This window comes from Thamnophis sirtalis, unplaced genomic scaffold (genome assembly GCF_051295495.1).
Source record: "Thamnophis sirtalis isolate CommonGarterSnake01/CBP01778 unplaced genomic scaffold, rThaSir2_p1.2 scaffold_7, whole genome shotgun sequence".
NCBI lineage: Eukaryota > Metazoa > Chordata > Lepidosauria > Squamata > Natricidae > Thamnophis > Thamnophis sirtalis.
Genome location: NW_028261387.1, coordinates 14,091,387 through 14,108,711, shown reverse-complemented (window position 1 = coordinate 14,108,711; position 17,325 = coordinate 14,091,387). Strand labels below are relative to the sequence as shown.

The following is a 17,325-nucleotide window of genomic DNA, read 5'->3' as shown; positions in this document are numbered from 1 at the left end:
TTTACAATAACAACCCTTAGCACAAACCCCTGCCAGTCACAAATGATCTTTAGTAAAAAAAAATCTCTGAATATAAAGAAGCTAGGAGTCCAATGGAATTCCATTTCTAGGTAACCATTGCCATTATTGCTATTTACATGCTTCTTTTTGGAGTTCCTGGTATAGGAACACAGCAACCTTTTAGCACAGTATGGACACTCGTGCCATGTCCTCACGATCTGTTTGCTACTTTCAGTTTTCAGTGCTCATGATACTACTAATCATCTGTATATTTCAAGAACTGATCCATTTTCTCAAACAAGGAACTTTAATGTTGAGTAGCTGATGGGTGAAGGGAGGGTTACATGGACTGGGAGAAGACACAGTTCGGACCTTAACTATCTGGTGGTAAACCAGGGGAGGCAGTAGCTAAGTGGGTAAGTGACTCTGATCTGACCAGGTAAATGTCAGTGAAGACCTAGATGACCTAAACAGAGATGGCCATGACTTCAGGGAAGGATGTAGTGAATCCTTGGTGGACTTATGTCAACCACCAATGATTCTTGAATCACAATTTCAGAATCACTGGCTTCAGTGATTATTACGTAACACAATTCACTTCCACTGTGAAAGTTTAGACTGTAACAAATTTGCTCATCATAAAGTTGCCATAAGAATCTTTGGTAATTTTGCTGCAAGAGACTTGATCCATCTGTTCCTCTGGAAATGTATATAAAATATTAAAAACAGTCACTCAATGGCTGAATGAAAGAAAAGGTAGATTTTCTAAAAAGTAGAAAGTAAGGAGATTTCTCAGTAGCATTGGAACAATATAATAAAAATGTAAAAATCTCCTATTCGGTGCAACATGTGGCACATTAAAATAAATTTTACAAAAACCAAGCAGGACCTTATGAGATTTGTTTTTTTTTTTTTACAGGCAAATGAAGACAGCAACAGAGGAAAGGATCAAATATTTCAAAGAATTCAAGCCTCCTGCTGGTTTATTTATTGATTTAAAACATTTATAGAGCCGCCCATCTTATAATAAACTCTGGATGGCTCCCAATCAAACATTATAAACATCTCTGCATCTGAATCATATTGTGTAGGCACTCCTGGCTCTCAGTAAACAGGATTCACATACTCACTAGAGGTGGGTTCCTACCAATTCGCACCTATTCGGTAGAACCGGTTCGTCAAATCTACCAAACCGGTTAGAAGAGGTTCCACCAGTGGACCCGGAAAGCAGGCCACACCTACAGAAGAGGTTCCAAAAATTTTTGAAACCTACCACTGGTCTTTGGATATGATTATCCTACACTATCATGCTCATATTTATAAAACTCATTGCCTCTGTGAAAGGTAAGGATGACTACTGCGTTTGTGGTGCAATCAGAACGTTGCGTGTGTTGAAGTTGTTTTAACGCAAACCAAAGATGCCTTTGGAGCCAAGGTGGCGCAGTGGTTAAATGCAGCACTGCAGGCTACTGCTAGATCAGCAGTTCAGCGGTTCAAATCTCACCGGCTCAGGGTTGACTCAGCCTTCCATCCTTCCGAGGTGGGTAAAATGAGGACCCAGATTGTTGGGGGCAATATGCTGACTCTCTGTAAACCGCTTAGAGAGGGCTGAAAGCCCTATGAAGCGGTATATAAGTCTACTGCTATTTAAAAAACAAGTTTACATCATATTCTTATGCATGCCAGTGCTGTGTGTGAGGTAATTTAAGGTGGTTCTGACAAGTGTCGTCGGCATCTTCATATCCGGTCACATGGGCGGCAAGCCACTCCCATCCGGTCACATGGGCGGCAAGCCACTCCCACAAAGGAGGCCACACCCACAGAGTAGGTTCGAACAATTTTTGAAACCCACCACTGCCCTACAGCCAGCAGTCCTTCCATAGTGGTTGAAGGCAAGTGATAATGGAGGAAGACAGCACCGAATTTGTCCTCCTCATCCACCAGTCAAAAAATATACAGTTCTGTGATGAACATGAAATTATTCTGTTTTATTTATTAAAGAACAATGTTGTCATATTGCAGAACCTGAGAGAGATAAAGTTTTCATTGGGACCAGATCGTTTCCCACTTGTGATCCCAATAAAAAACCTCTGGTTGTGAAGTTCAGGAATTAAAAAAATTCCCCGGTGATAGGAAAAAGTATAGCTTGACATTAGTGAAGATTAAATGTGATTCTTACAAATAGAGTGGCCTATTTAGACATAAGATTTGTTTGAGCTTCAAGGACTATGGCTGAGAATATTTTCGGATTATCATATTCTTATGCATGCCAGTGCGGTGTGTGAGGTAATTTAAGGTGGTTCTGACAAGTGTCGTCGGCATCTTCATATCCGGTCACATGGGCGGCAAGCCACTCCCATCCGCTCACATGGGCGGCAAGCCACTCCCACAAAGGAGGCCACACCCACAGAGTAGGTTCGAACAATTTTTGAAACCCACCACTGATACTCACTCTTTACATCACAAATTGCAACACTGAGAGAAGCTACATGTGGTCGAAGAGACACCTGTTGCTTCTTTAGGCTCATGTCCTGACAGAGGTATAGCACAAAGAAACCCAACACGAACAGAACACCCCAAGGAAGGCAAAAAATTGGACCCAAATAAAAATGTGACACGCTTCAATTAGATACATCTTTGGCTTCTGTTGTTTTGGTTGGAAAACAGCTGCAGGTGTCCTCCAATTAGCTCCCCATTTTTTGCAAATATCAACTGTCATATTTAATCTGTTCCGATCATTGTGCAGCTAAGTCAACCTTCATCGTTCTTTCACGATACATTTACAGCCTGGGTTTCTAGCATTCAAGCTAACTTTCAAGCTAGTCAATTAATGCATTATTTACAAGTTCTGTGTTATTAAAAGTAGATTCTTAATTTGCTAATGGGTTAGTAGTCCCTGGGCAACTTTCCAATTGGTATTATATTGAGGAGAAATTAAAAAAATAAAATAAAAAGATCCCTAGCCCCAAACTACTGAGGAAAAGGGGAAAAAAATAAGGCTGATATTTAGCTGCTTTGCTGCAGTTTTTTATTCAGATGATATGTTACTTTTAATGATTCTTTTGTCCCGGCTCCCATAGACCCAAATTAAGACAAGCTAACCAATTGCTTTAAAATAAGAAAAAGCTCAACCTCACTCTTTTTTCATATTTGTTTTTGAAATGTCAGGCTTTCTCGAATGACTCAATACATATGTTTATATTGTAATATAAAGCAGCCAGATTTGCAATACTGAACTAGCAACACAACAGATTAAAAAGGTTAGAAGTCAAGGGGAATTAAATACAATTAGCATTTCCTTGCTTTTGTGCTTCCCAGAGGGAATACGTAATATGCCAAAATGCTTATTTAAGATTATTTTCTGAAAATTATGTCACTGGATTTCATCCCCCCCCCCCAGTGCCACCTTTTTCAGTTTACGTTCTACTTTCCTTTGTTCTTCACTTGTTTAACCACTTCATTAAGGCCTGATCCTACTTCTTCTCTTAGCTCCTCAGCAGCTAAATTACAGCCCCCAACCAGAGAGTCGCCATCATTAAAATGCTGACATTAAATGTCTGAAGATAATTCATGTTAGTGACACTTATTTACAGGGCATACCTACAATTTCACAGTAACATAAATTAGTTTCAAACAGTAAATGTCAACATTTTAATAGTGACCATCACAGCTTCAAGATAATTGTGTCAACATGGGGCCGGCTGATTTGAGAGAAAGGGGAAAGGAAGATGGGTTTAATTATGGATGAACATTAGACCAAAGATTCAGTTTGAACCCAAGTTGGGAAAAGAGGGAAGTTTTGTATAGAAGCAAGTCAAGAATTACAGTAAATAAAAAAAAATGAAACAAAACCACCAGCCTTCCCTCAAGAGTCATATTGCAAACCACAACATGGATTTTTGCCATTTGACCATCACTGGCTCGGTTGCCTTTGGAGGAATTAAGTGAGGTGTTGCTGATGCAAATGTGGTTTTGGGAGAGGCTCTGAATCCGAAGTATATGTGGACTTAATGCATTCCACTTTCCATTTCATATTCAAATATGCACCCTGGCCATTTACAGATTTAAGGACAAACTGGTAATACTTTGGAAACTGCCCATCACATAATTAACTAAAAGGTCAAATTAGACACATGGCTGGTCATATGATTTAACCCTGTTATTAGCTGAGAGGAAGCCAACTGGCGTTTTATTGCTTGTTCTGTTTTCTTCAATGTGCTTTACTAGTCAGCAACTGGAATAGGAAAAAAAGTAGGTTTTGTATAACAAAGGTAACTATATCCAAAAGGTGCTTTTTCAGGAGGCAACTGGATTTTCTTGTTATTTCTTTGGAAGACGTTTTGCTTCTCATCCAAGAAGCTTCTTCAGCTCTTAGAGGATAGTGGGGAATGGAAGGATTTATAATCCTTACTGTATATATAAATCCTTCCATTCCTCACTATCCTGGCAGAGCTGAAGAAGCTTCTTGGATGAGAAGTGAAATGTCTTCAAAAGAAAGTCCTGTTGCCTCCCAAAAAAGCACCATTGGGACAACCATGACCTGGATGACTGAGAATATCTTACTGACTTAAAGGTAACTATATTATCCTGAAATATTATTCTTAGTTAGGTGGACAGAGATAGAAAAGACAAAAGAAGATTGCTTATGGCAGACATAGTATACCATGTAGGTATCTTGTTGTATACAGATGCACAACTAATCTTTCTCAGAAAAGTTATGGAAGAAAAGATATAGGGTTTAAACTGCTAACTACATTTATGCAGAAAGCATTCTCAACTTAGTGCTCTCCACATATAGCTGGTTCTCAACATACAGCTACATTTGAGACCAACATTTCTGTTGCTAAATGAGACAGTTGTTAAGTGAGTTTTGCCCCATTTCACGGCCTTTCTTGACAAAGTTGTCAAGTGAACCACTGCAAGTATTAGATTAGTAACACTTGTTAAGTGAAGCTGGCTTTTCAATTGACTCTGCTTGTCAGAAGGCCACAAAAGGGGATCACATGACCTCAGGGCAGTACAACCATCTCAAATGCTTTCCAGCTCCAAGCTTCTGAATTTTGATCACATGACCATGGGGTTGATGCAACGGTTGTAAGTGTGAAAAAGGGTCATAAGTCACTTTTTTTCAGTGCTGTTGTAGCTTTGAACAGTCATTAAACAAACTGTTGTAAGTCAAGGACTACCTGTATTTGGAAGCTATACTTTCTGAGTTTTCAGCCAGTGGTGCCCTCAGTTCTATCAGACTAGAGATGGTTCTTCTGCAGGCCACCCAATTTTTTCAAAGGCCAGACAACCTTGATCATCTTCACGACAGAAGAAGCAACAAGAAACAAGAGACTCTGTTTCCACACTCACTTGGTCAGAAGTATCTCTGTGAGTCCTCCAAAACAGATGGCTGCTAGGTTGAAAAGAACACCTGGCGGGGGGTCCGTAAATGCAATGATCATCTGGTAGACCAGGAATGGAGTGGTGATCATGAGAACCAGGACTATGCAGAAGATGATCCACTGATGCCACTGTGTCGCCAGAAGTCTCCAGGGTGACTTTTTCTCAAGTTGGTACTGGAGAGAAGGGGAAACACAAAAAAGTAAGCATGATATTCAAGCAACTTAAGGCCATGCGATGATGAATGCTTGCTGCTAATAGTTTAGAAAACTTCACGAAATGGTTCATATTGGATCATAAATATATGAGTTGTTGAGAGCTTTTCTGATTTTCACAAAAGGATTTCAACAATATTTTTTGTTTGCTTATATTGAGCAATGTATTTATGACAGGAGGGAGCATTAAAATGTAACCTATGACTGCATATACGATATTTGGGAATTTTAAAGATAAAGGCAAAATGGGCAATATATTCCATTAATAGAGAATGGCCTTGAGCTACCGGAACAAATCATTTGAGATTCAGTTATTGCATATTAACTTCCTGAATCTTCATTCTGTCAAAAACTAACAGGGAAAACATATTGTCTGAGATCAAAACGCAAAAAGCCCAAGTCAGAAACAAAGCAATATTCATTTTCCAGGATCCAGAAAATGCTATATTTAGTGGAAAAATGTGAACTTTAGGCATCTGCCCTAAAAAAAAGAACAAAATGAACATTAAAAATTGGCTCTGTTGCTTTGCTGTCACCTATCAGGAATGAATGAAAGGCAATTCTTTCCCACTCAGAGCTTTACGCCAAGAAATTAAAAAAGAATGTGTTTCTAAAAGCTAGAAAAAAAAAGACCCAACAACCCCCCCCCCAAATATGGCTACATTTAAAAATAAAGCACTTATATGTACAAAATGTATATTTTAAAAGCTCACATGTGGAATTAATATGTAAAAAGTGCAACACGGGAATATTTTTTAAAAAGAATTCACTGAAGTTATATTCAAAACTATGAAATATGTTAGGGAAAATAACATGCAAAAACTGAGGGTATTAGGGTAAGAATGAAAACATACAGATTTGGAAAGCGGAGTCTTTAAAAAAAAAAGCTATTCTAATTGCCACATTCCTAATTGGCACTAATTGGGACAGCAAAAGAACTGATCTATATAGCTTCAACTTCCCTAATTAAGGCACTGTACACATTCTCCCCATTTTATCGCTATGCCTGAGTCTTATTTACTTCATAAGTAGCCTTATTTGTGTTGATAATTGCCTCTGAAATTCCAAAGTCACTCATGGCTAGTGAAGAATTGAACCTGGGTCAGTTCAAGACCTAGTCTTAAATTCTTTAGAGCAGCCACACTGACATTTGGTATTTAAATAATAACATGTTTAAGACAGTTTTTATCTGAAAGACCTAAGGGAAGCTCTCGTATGCCATGTTGGATGAAACTACGTGCAAAGTGGTGTGAAATGATCACAGGGGCAAATGAAGTTCTTAGCATGCTTGATGATTATGAAGGACTCTGGAGGACTCTGGGAGGTGTAGTTTCATAAGGCTAAGTTAATTACAACTTCTATTTGTCTATCATTTTCTCTGAAACTTTAAAAAGCATTAGCCATAGCCGAGAGAGCTTTAAGAATCTGGGTCTGTTTTGTCACCTTACATTTCTACTTAATTATCACATTAAAAATATACAATTTTCAGTCTTGAATTCTTTTTATCACCAAATAAGTAACCTTTCCTTTCAATGAGTATCAAGGGATTTTTTTCCCCCAGTCTGAATTGCTTATGATTATTTTAAAAAAAGAAAGATTTCAAAAACCACCAAATAAAAGCTATCTAGATGCTAAAGAACAATTAACCATAGTATTATTTCATAGTATGCCACATTTGCTACAATTTGTATCAGTACTATTGACAAAATATGTGAGCCATACATGCAATCAGAAAAAAAAATTCTATTTTTTATCAATATATCTTAGACTGTGGTTGTTAAATATCTATACCGTGTACGGGTTCTGGGAAGTCGGGGGGGGGTAGGTTGTGGGGGCTCGGGGGGGGGGAGGGTGGGGTGGGGGAATTATTCCAGGTTTGATTTCAAAGTAGTATGATTGCACATGTATATTGTTTTCTCTTAAAACATGATATTCTCTATGTAATAATATACATGTGATTATATGTTATGGAAATGAAAATAAAATATTCGTAAAATCAAAAAAGGAAAAAGAAAAAGAAAATACTGATAGGGGGAAATATCACGAACCCATGGTTAGGATTAAGCATGACATGCAGGTATTTGGTGTTTAAACACATCTCACCTGCTGTCATAACCACAGGTGTAAATAAATATTAACATCTCTTGTCCAATGGAAAGAAATCAGTATATAACTTGGATCATTTAGAAGAAAAATAATACGCCATGCATCACACAGGGGATTTGTTACATGCAACAAACCACATGCTTGCCAAATAAGGTGGTTCTTTTTTTCTTACAAAAGCACCATGAATTATACTTTCTTGGGTGGGGGGGGGAGATACTTATTCGCTTCCCTGTGGCCTATGGAAGTATGTAAGTTAAACCAATACCTTTAACTGAACAAGCCATACAGCAAATATTTCTCTTTTGTAAAGAAGTTTGTGCATTGCTTTTGTAACACTTCAGAAAGCTCAGAGGGTTGCCAGCTGGATAATCTGAAGATCCTTTCAGCCTTAAATGCTGCAAGCCTACATGTGCTTCCTTGGAAATAAATCCAATTGAATCCAGTGGGGCATACTTCAGAATAACCATGCATAAGATTGGACTATTCAACACAGTAGGTGATGTGATGGGAAATAGTACTTGTTGGCTGTGGCCGCTGAGTGGCAACTGGGAGGAAGGGGAGTCTTCTTTCTTTAAGAAAGTAGAAAACATTGGAAGCTGCATTTTACTGAAACAGACCATTGGTCCATCAAGCTCATATCATCTACTACAGGGTTCCCCAACCCCCAAGTCGTGGACCAGTACTTGATTGCGGCATGCACAAACAAGCAAAGCTCTTCCGGTCCGCAGAAAAACCTTTCTCCATGGAACCGGTCCCTGATGTCCAACAGGTTGGGGTGTTCTACTATATGGAGTCAGAAACAAGGATTTTCCCCTCAACTCTACCTGAAGATGCCAGAAACAAATGTTGGGAGGTTTGCATATATGCCCTACAGCCAGCAGTCCTTCCATTGTGCTTGAAGGTAAGTGATAATGGAGGAAGGAAGACAGCACCGAATTTGTCCTCCTCATCCACCAGTCAAAAAATATACAGTTCTGTGATGAACATGAAATTATTCTGTTTTATTTAATAAAGAACAATGTTGTCATATTGAAGAACCTGAGAGACAGAGGTGGGTTCCTACCAGTTTGCACCTATTCGGTAGAACCAGTTTGTCAAATCTACCGAACCGGTTAGAAGAGGTTCCACCAGTGGACCCGGAAAGCAGGTGTGTGAGGTAATTTAAGGTGGTTCTGACAAGTGTCGTCGGCATCTTCATATCTGGTCATATGGGCAGCAAGCCACTCCCAACCGGTCACATGGATGGCAAGCCACTCCCACAAAGGAGGCCACACCCACAGAGTAGGTTCGAACAATTTTTGAAACCCACCACTGCCCTACAGCCAGCAGTCCTTCCATAGTGGTTGAAGGTAAGTGATAATGGAGGAAGACAGCACCGAATTTGTCCTCCTCATCCACCAGTCAAAAAATATACAGTTCTGTGATGAACATGAAATTATTCTGTTTTATTTATTAAAGAACAATGTTGTCACATTGCAGAACCTGAGAGAGATAAAGTTTTCATTGGGACCAGATCGTTTCCCACTTGTGATCCCAATAAAAATCCTCTGGTTGTGAAGTTCAGGAATTAAAAAAATTCCCCGGTGATAGAAAAAAAGTATAGCTTGACATTAGTGAAAATTAAATGTGATTCTTACAAATAGAGTGGCCTATTTAGACATAAGATTTGTTTGAGCTTCAAGGACTATGGCTGAGAATATTTTCGGATTTCTCTCATCAATTAACTCAGTTTATAAGAAGTCAACTAAAACTATGGATTGTTGGAGACTGCACTGACTAGAAGAACACTTGCTTTCTGCTGCAAAGTAGCTCCAGAATCTAACTGAAACTATTTAGTTAAACATTTTTTTCTATTAAAAAAGACATCGAATCATAGAATCACAAAGTTGGAGGAGACATTAGAGGTCTTCTGAGCCAGATTCTTGCCAGGACTTTTTCAGAAATATGGCTATTCAACTTTTTTTAAAAAAAACCCTACAGTGATAGAACTTCCATAACTCAGGAAGCAGATTCTTCCACTGTTTAACAGTTCTTACAGTCAGGAAATTCCTTCTTATTTGGTCTGAACTTCTCTGTAAAGCTTCGCCCATTTTTCTTGTCTTACCCTTGATCATTGTGAAGAATGAATCTATCCCCCTTTTCCCTGTGGTAGCTTTTCAAGTATTGGAAGGCTCCTATTCTGTGCCCCCTGGTCTTCATAGGAGCTTTGCTGCTCTTCCCTGCACTCTTTCAAATAAATCTGAACTAATTTCAAACTTGGTCAATGAATCAATAGTTTCAAGACTCTCTTGGAAGCTACATCCAGAGTTACGCACACTGTGGAAAAATGGCTCTTCTTGATGCTTATGTATGGCTAAACACTGCCTGGCTGCTTACTGCAGTTTATCATTCTTCTTCATATCTATCTCTATATTTTTCACTAAATGTTATTGTTCCTGTTATTATTATTAGAACAAACTCTCCAGATTTTTATGTACTGTTAAATAAATGGTGATTTGTTGAATATTGTTAATTTTGTTGTTTAGGAGTGTGCTTCAACAGGGACAGAACAGCGCAGAATGGATCTTTCAATGGCTATTAACTATAATGAATAATTTTCCAGTACTTAGGAAATACACGAGAAGGAATACAATTCACATCCTAATTCCAAATGGTATTTACAGTAGTTGGAAACAAGAAGCTGGGCTAGATCTAATCTTTCCTCATCTCATCAGTCCCTTCTTATGTTCTTAAGAGTGCTTTCAGAAAAGGAAATGGGAAGAAAACTTTATTAACATCTGTTTTATGCTTCGTTCTTCCATAAAGTATAGGTGCTGAGAATTGGTACAAGAAGAGTACTTTGATCTCAAGATAAGGAGATTGAATTGCCTATTAATTTTGGGCTTATGTGTATTACTGAGTGTTAATAGTAAACTCGCCACATTTAGTTCTTGGATAAAAGTTTTGCCAGTGTCAATTAAAAAAAGAGTCTACTTTTAATTTCCCCCCCACTGCACTAATTTGTGGTTTAAATGGATTTGTCAAACTGAAATATGAAAGGAAAATCATGTTTGAGCTAAAAATGGAACAGTGGGTGAAAAAGTCCTCTTGCTATATTTATGATTATCCAATTACTCTTATTATTTTAGTCTGAATCAAATTCAGCCTAACAGCACAACTCTAAGGGGCTTTGCTCAAAGTAAGTCCCACTGACTTCAGTGGTGGTTCATTACACTGAAGCCGTGCTTAATAAAATTAACAAAGAGAAGAAATCTCAGGGTCAAGCCATGAAAATGTAATTGAGTCACACAAGTGGCACCCGGCTACCCATGCTTGTATGTATAACATTTTGTATGTGTTTTTAAGAGCAGTGCCTGAAGTCCAGTTAATTGAACGGTTCCTTAGTTCCCATTTGTGTTGGAGGCACCACATAGCAATAGCAATAGCAGTTAGACTTATATACCGCTTCATAGGGCTTTCATCCCTCTCTAAGCGGTTTACAGAGTCAGCATATTGCCCCCAACAACAATCCGGGTCCTCATTTTACCCACCTCGGAAGGATGGAAGGCTGAGTCAACCCTGAGCCGGTGAGATTTGAACAGCCGAACTGCAGAACTGCAGTCAGCTGAAGTAGCCTGACAGTGCTGCATTTAACCACTGCGCCACCTCGGCTCCTCTTTTAAGGTGCTTGCAGATTCAAAAGATTAGCTAGTGACATCATCGTTGCCCAGGAGATGCCCATGGTGGCTCACCCCACCATGCTGCAGCACTCGAACATGAGCTTGCTAACATCCAACCCAACCCAGTGTCCTAACCACATGTAACTCCCTTAGTTACACATCTGTTTAAGTGTTTATTACACAGAGGAGGACTTCAGTGCATTTATTGAAAATAGGATGGAGCTTGGGATCAGCTGGATGAATTATGAGAACTATTGCAAGCAACTTTTTTGGTAGGTATTAAGTGATATGACTTTGCCTGCAGAAGCCATAGGTCCTGTTAAAATGTCTTGCGGAAAGAAGATTGGCAAATGTGCAGCATGCTTCTGCTTTCTTCTGGCACATTCTTAAAGCAGGCACATTCTTAAAGCAGATACAACTTATTTTTCAGATTAGCTTTCCACCTGCAGGTTCTGGTTGGTGCTCTTCTGAGCAAATATGCTTGTCTATAATATATGTAGTCAAATACTGTTGTTCACATGAAATTCCCGATTCCACAAATGCATTTTAAGAACAGTCCTTTTCTTGGACTGAAGGCCCCATTCCACAGAGCAATAAAATAATAGTGATGCTACTTTAATTTTTATTGAAATCCTCCTCACTCTTCCACTTACTATAATTCCAGCGTTTCGGAGGTTGCTGCAATTATTATTATACAAACTTGCTCAATTTCGTGAGTGTTCCATGACAGGTGAAAGATGCTGAATGTCAGGTGGGGGGAAAAAAATTCATTGCCTGATTAAAAATTTCAGGGTAACTCTTTAATAATGAGCACATCTGAACATAGATCTTTCACGAAGAGCCATATTTCACATCATGGGTATTTCAGGAGCTAGATACTGACTGTAAACTCTCCTCTGATTAAAAGAGCAAGTACATCAGATTTTACCATCCCCCCATCCCCAGCCCTGTTATATCTTGCATAGCAATACATCAATGTTCAAACATTCAGCAGAACATTAGCATGCTCCTATTAGTATGCTCCTATTGCTACATGCACATAAGATCATAGTGCACTAGGGCTGATAGTGTTACCCAGGAGTTGCAGAAGTTGCATGGGCACATCAGTTTGTAGCTAGGCTTCCCGTGTCAATGGATGTTGGGCTCAAGCCAGAACCAGAAAACCCAAGCCAGAACCAGAAAACATGGTTTCTAGGACTATACAGATCTCCAGAGTTTGCTTGTAAACATTTACAATGATAAAAGATATATGTCCCTTATAATTGGCTTGATGATTATTTATCCGTGGATGCTAAACAAGAATCAAATGTAAGTGGTAGATGTAAGCGGTCCCAGAGGATCTGGGTGCTCCATCACTGGAGGTTTTAAAGAAGTGATTGGACAACCATTTGTCCAGAATTGGATAGGGTCTCTTACTTACAGTGCATTCAGAAAGTATTCAGACCCTCTTCATGTTGTGGCCCAGAAGAAGCCGTTGGAACTGCCACCAGACTCCGACAGCGAGGGGCCCTATGAGTCAGCTCTGGAGGATGTGGAGGACCCTGGACAGGGTTCCGACTCGGAGCAGGGCACAGAGAGGCTGGTTGACCACCAGGAGGCACCTGAGCCTTGGACCAGTGGGTTCAAGGGAGAGTGAGCCGGAAGCCAGTAGTGAGTTGTTCCTGGATGCACGCCATCGAAGAGCTAATAGGGGTCAGGAACAATTACGCAATTACGGGAGGTAATTGCACTCAGCTGGTGGTCATTAGGCTCCTCTCCAGACTATAAAAGCTACTTGTGCACACGCCCCTCTTTGCAGAAGTCAATGCAGGATTGAATGTCGGAAGACGTTCCTGTGAGCTTGGCATTGCTGCCAAGCCTTATCTGTGTTTATTGCTGCCTGAGTTTGTCTGAGTTGCTGCCAAGGTCCTTATCTGTTTGTTATGCTTGGCTTCCAGCCACCAAGGTTTTGGTTTCTTGCTATTAAAGTACATTCCAGTTAAGCTTGTCTCGGCAGTCATTACTGGAGGGAGGAGGGGGCCAGAACACTTCACTTATACTGCACCTTGATTTTACAGTTGTTTTAATTCATTTTTTTCATTAATCTATATTCAGTACACCTACCCCATAATAACAACGTGAAAACAGAATTTTAGAAATATCTGTAAATTTATTAAAAAGAAGAAACTGAAATATCACATTAGCGTAAGTATTGGTGGTGGTGGGTTTCCATTTTTTTACTACTGGTTTGCTCGTGCGCATGCTCATGCATGATGCTTCTGTGCATGCGCAGAAGCATGGGAGGGCGGAGCCTCCCACCGCTGCCACTACTGGTTTGCCAGATCTGGGCCGGGAGCAACCCACCTCTGATTCAGACCCTTTGCGGGAACATGTGAAATTTACTTCTGGTGACTCCCAACTTCTCTTGATCATTGCTGATATGTTTCTATAACTTGAATGGAGTCAACCTGTGGTAAAATTAGATTGATTGGAATTATTTGGAAAGACACACACCTCTCTATAGAAGGCATCACAGTTGATAATGCATGCTAGAGCAAATGCCATGATGTCAAAGAAATTGCCTACAGAGCTCAGAGGCAGGACTATTGCGAGGTACAGATTTGAGGAAGTCTACTAAATTTTCTGCTGCACTGAAGGTTCCTAAGAGCACAGTGGCCTCCATAATTCTCAAATGGAAGAAGTTTGGCACAACCAGGACTCATCCAAGAGCTGGTCATCCGGTCAAACTGAGCAATTGGGAGAAGAGCCTTAGTAAGAGAGGTGGCCAAGTATGCAAGACTAGTTAAAGGCCTTGGGCATCTTGTATCTGGTTAAAGGCACTAAACTCAAAATCAGGAGACCATGACTTCTGCACAAAGCGAACTCAGTGAGTTTAAACCAGTCATTGTGTTTCAACCCTAGGAAAAAGGCAATGACAAAGCACTTCCAAAAAATGTTACTGAAAAAGGACACCTCCCTCCCAAAAAAACATCTGTCCACACGGTTGCCAGGTATCAAGGCTGATTATGAAGGTGAACATCCACAGAATTCCAGCATGGTAGACTGGACAAAGAAATTCTTCTGGGAGAAATTATCCCAGAACAAATCAGTTATCAAATCATTTTCACAATAGGCAAACAAAACAGGAAGGATGTCATCAGGAGATAATTTCATTTAAGGATTTATTTCTTTACTCACTATAGATCATTACACAGAGGAATGAATCCTGTATTAATTACTATACTACATTTCAATAAGATTCAGATTAAAAGAGTTAACTAATATTCTGATAATCAAAGAGGCTTGTCCTTTACTTGTTTTCGATAAGCTCCTTCATTTATTAAATAAGGCTCAATGAAAGAAACCTAGATCAGGCCCATCAGTATTTCAAATATATAAATATGTTGAAATTTGATCCCAATATGTTTTTCACCCCAACTGCTTTTTCACAGTTCCTACAAAACACTTTAAACTGATATGCAACCAAGTGTTGAAAAGGCTAATGTGGGAACAAATCATAAAAGCAGTGCCAACTCTTTATTTTGCCCATAAATGGAACGTGAATACTCATACACAACAGTGTTCTTGATGCTTTGCAAGCTTTGACCCGAATTGATGTTTCTCTTTGTAATTCTACAAGAATGTCTGAGCCTGATTAGCAATTATGCATGATAGCCTATCAAGTAATTAAATTATATACACTTTTCTTCTGGGATGGAAGAATGCTCATGTTTCACAGGATGTCTGCATGAAAAAGTCTGTTGGTGTTGTGCAATTTCTCCCCCCTGCACAATTCCTGCTGATGAAGTTATCATGAAGAAAGTCTCGTTCTGAATTTCTTATGATTCTAGGAGATCCCATTGCTAGAAAATCAAATTAGGACCAAAAATTGTTCAGATATTTTTTTTAAAAATCTGAAATAAGATATTTCAAAGTTTCAGCGAGGGTAACTTTTCTGCATCCTGATGGTATTCATATAGCAACTCATGGAAAATGAAAAAGCTGCCTCTTATCATGCTACCAATTTAATTCCTTTTACACTAAACACATTGCCCAATGTTCATTTTGCCTTGCCCAAAAGCTGAAGCATGTTTAAGAACAAATGTGCGTAGCCAAATGGTTTCATGAAATGTCTGCCATGCAGTCCAAAATGAGCAGCGGTCAAGATGGAGTCCTGAAGGTCACAAAAAGGTGAAATAAGTTAAGGGACATTCAGGTCCTAGAACAGAATTTTCCAATCACAGGCTGTTTAGATTACAACCCTCATCACACCCAATTGCACTTAATGCAATTCAAGTCATCTGCAGTGCACCGTATTGAGAAAGGCTAGCTAGGAGAAAATAGCAATAGCAATAGCAGTTAGACTTATATACCGCTTCATAGGGCTTTCAGCCCTCTCTAAGCGGTTTACAGAGTCAGCATATCGCCCCCACAATCTGGGTCCTCATTTTACCCACCTCGGAAGGATGGAAGGTTGAGTCAACCCTGAGCCCGTGAGATTTGAACCGCTGAACTGCAGATAGCAGTCAGCTGAAGTGGCCTGCAGTACTGCACTCTACCCATTGCGCCACCTCGGCTCTGTAAGACAACTGGTTAGAGGAGTGTGATATATGAAAACTGCAAGGGCAGTCAGGGAACTCCAGGAACATGGGATTGTCTGTGCATGTAGATGTACATCCATCTAACTTCATTTGGGGAGGCTACCAAAGAAGGACCTTTATCCAAAAGCCATCTTATAATTTGGACAGGTGCAAATGAAAGAGATTTCCTTTAGATACAATAAGCCCAAATCTTCACTGGTATTTTAAGGTCACCATCAATATTTTTTTTTTACTTGGATTTGGAAAAGGCCTGGAAGTCCAGATCAGTGGTGGGTTGCAGGCTGTATGCCCCGGTACGGGCGTACCGGTGCCTGCCCGGAGCACCGGGTACCGGTACAGTACAGTGATCCGAAGGGCCCACCTGTTGTCTTTACCTGTCTTTAAACTCTTCAGCACTTCCGCGCACGCTGCATACAGCGCCTGTGTGATGCTCCGCCAAGCAGCTGGAGCGTCGCAGAAGCGTCACTGGAGGATAGAATGCATGTGCCGCTGCACATGTTCATGTGGAGGACACCGGGCCTCGTTGCAACCGGTACCCATCACTGGTCCAGATGCACATTTTATTGTGTAAGAAATGGTCTCTGCTGAAATTCTAAGACAAAAGGCATGTATATTATTAATGGTATCTTGACCACTGAGTATTGTAAAAATCTGGGTGGGATGTTTACAGTGTGTAGCTTTAAAAAGTGGATCTCTTCCAGTGTAGCCAAGAAACCAGAAAAAGAAGGCTTCTAAAAGTCAAAAAAGATGCTGCCTATTCTGATATTATATTAGTTTGTTGCTGCAGAATAGAGCCATCACATGCTCTTGTTAGAATTTTTCATCTCGAAGTAGCATAAGACAAATCAGATGCTTAGTGCTCCTATAGTTGGAAAATATATCTTAATTGGCACATAAATATCTCAGCCTAGCTTTCAGGAGGAGTTTGTTCACCCAGCTTGCATCTCCAAACTGATGGTATCTGAGGGTGCCCCATCATATTGTAGGCACCTCCAGCAGTGTTTTAATTGCTTACGAATGAAAACTGCACATTCCCCGAAGCCCAAGAGAATGAACTAGGCCAGGCCTAAATATATATTAGTGGGGGTGTTGGAAGAGGAGTGTCATATCCAGTTGGCATCTGGGAACGTTGTAAGGAAATCAAATATTTATATTTTCAGTTATAAAGGGATGCTTCTGATCTACTTTAATTACCTTCACAGATGTTGCCATGCAAGTTTTAAAGTGCTCTTATCCTGACATGTGCTGAATGAAGTCCATCTCAGATCAGGACTTGGATGTACAGCTGCTGAGGTCCACAGGTCTCCCTTCTAAACATCCAGCAAGCCAGTGGTGGGTTTCAAATTTTTTTCGAACCTACTCTGTGGGTGTGGCCTC

At 39.9% G+C, this 17,325-nt stretch overlaps 1 protein-coding gene across 1 annotated transcript in view; it reads right to left on the bottom strand.

Annotated features, from left to right (window-relative positions):
- LOC148044542 (uncharacterized) overlaps nt 1–17,325 on the bottom strand; it is a 305,580-nt gene that overhangs the window by 35,969 nt on the left and 252,286 nt on the right. The window contains exon 4 of the mRNA XM_087719342.1: nt 5,359–5,564. Coding sequence (XP_087575468.1) covers nt 5,359–5,564 — 206 coding nt within the window. The remainder of the gene's footprint in view (nt 1–5,358; nt 5,565–17,325) is intronic.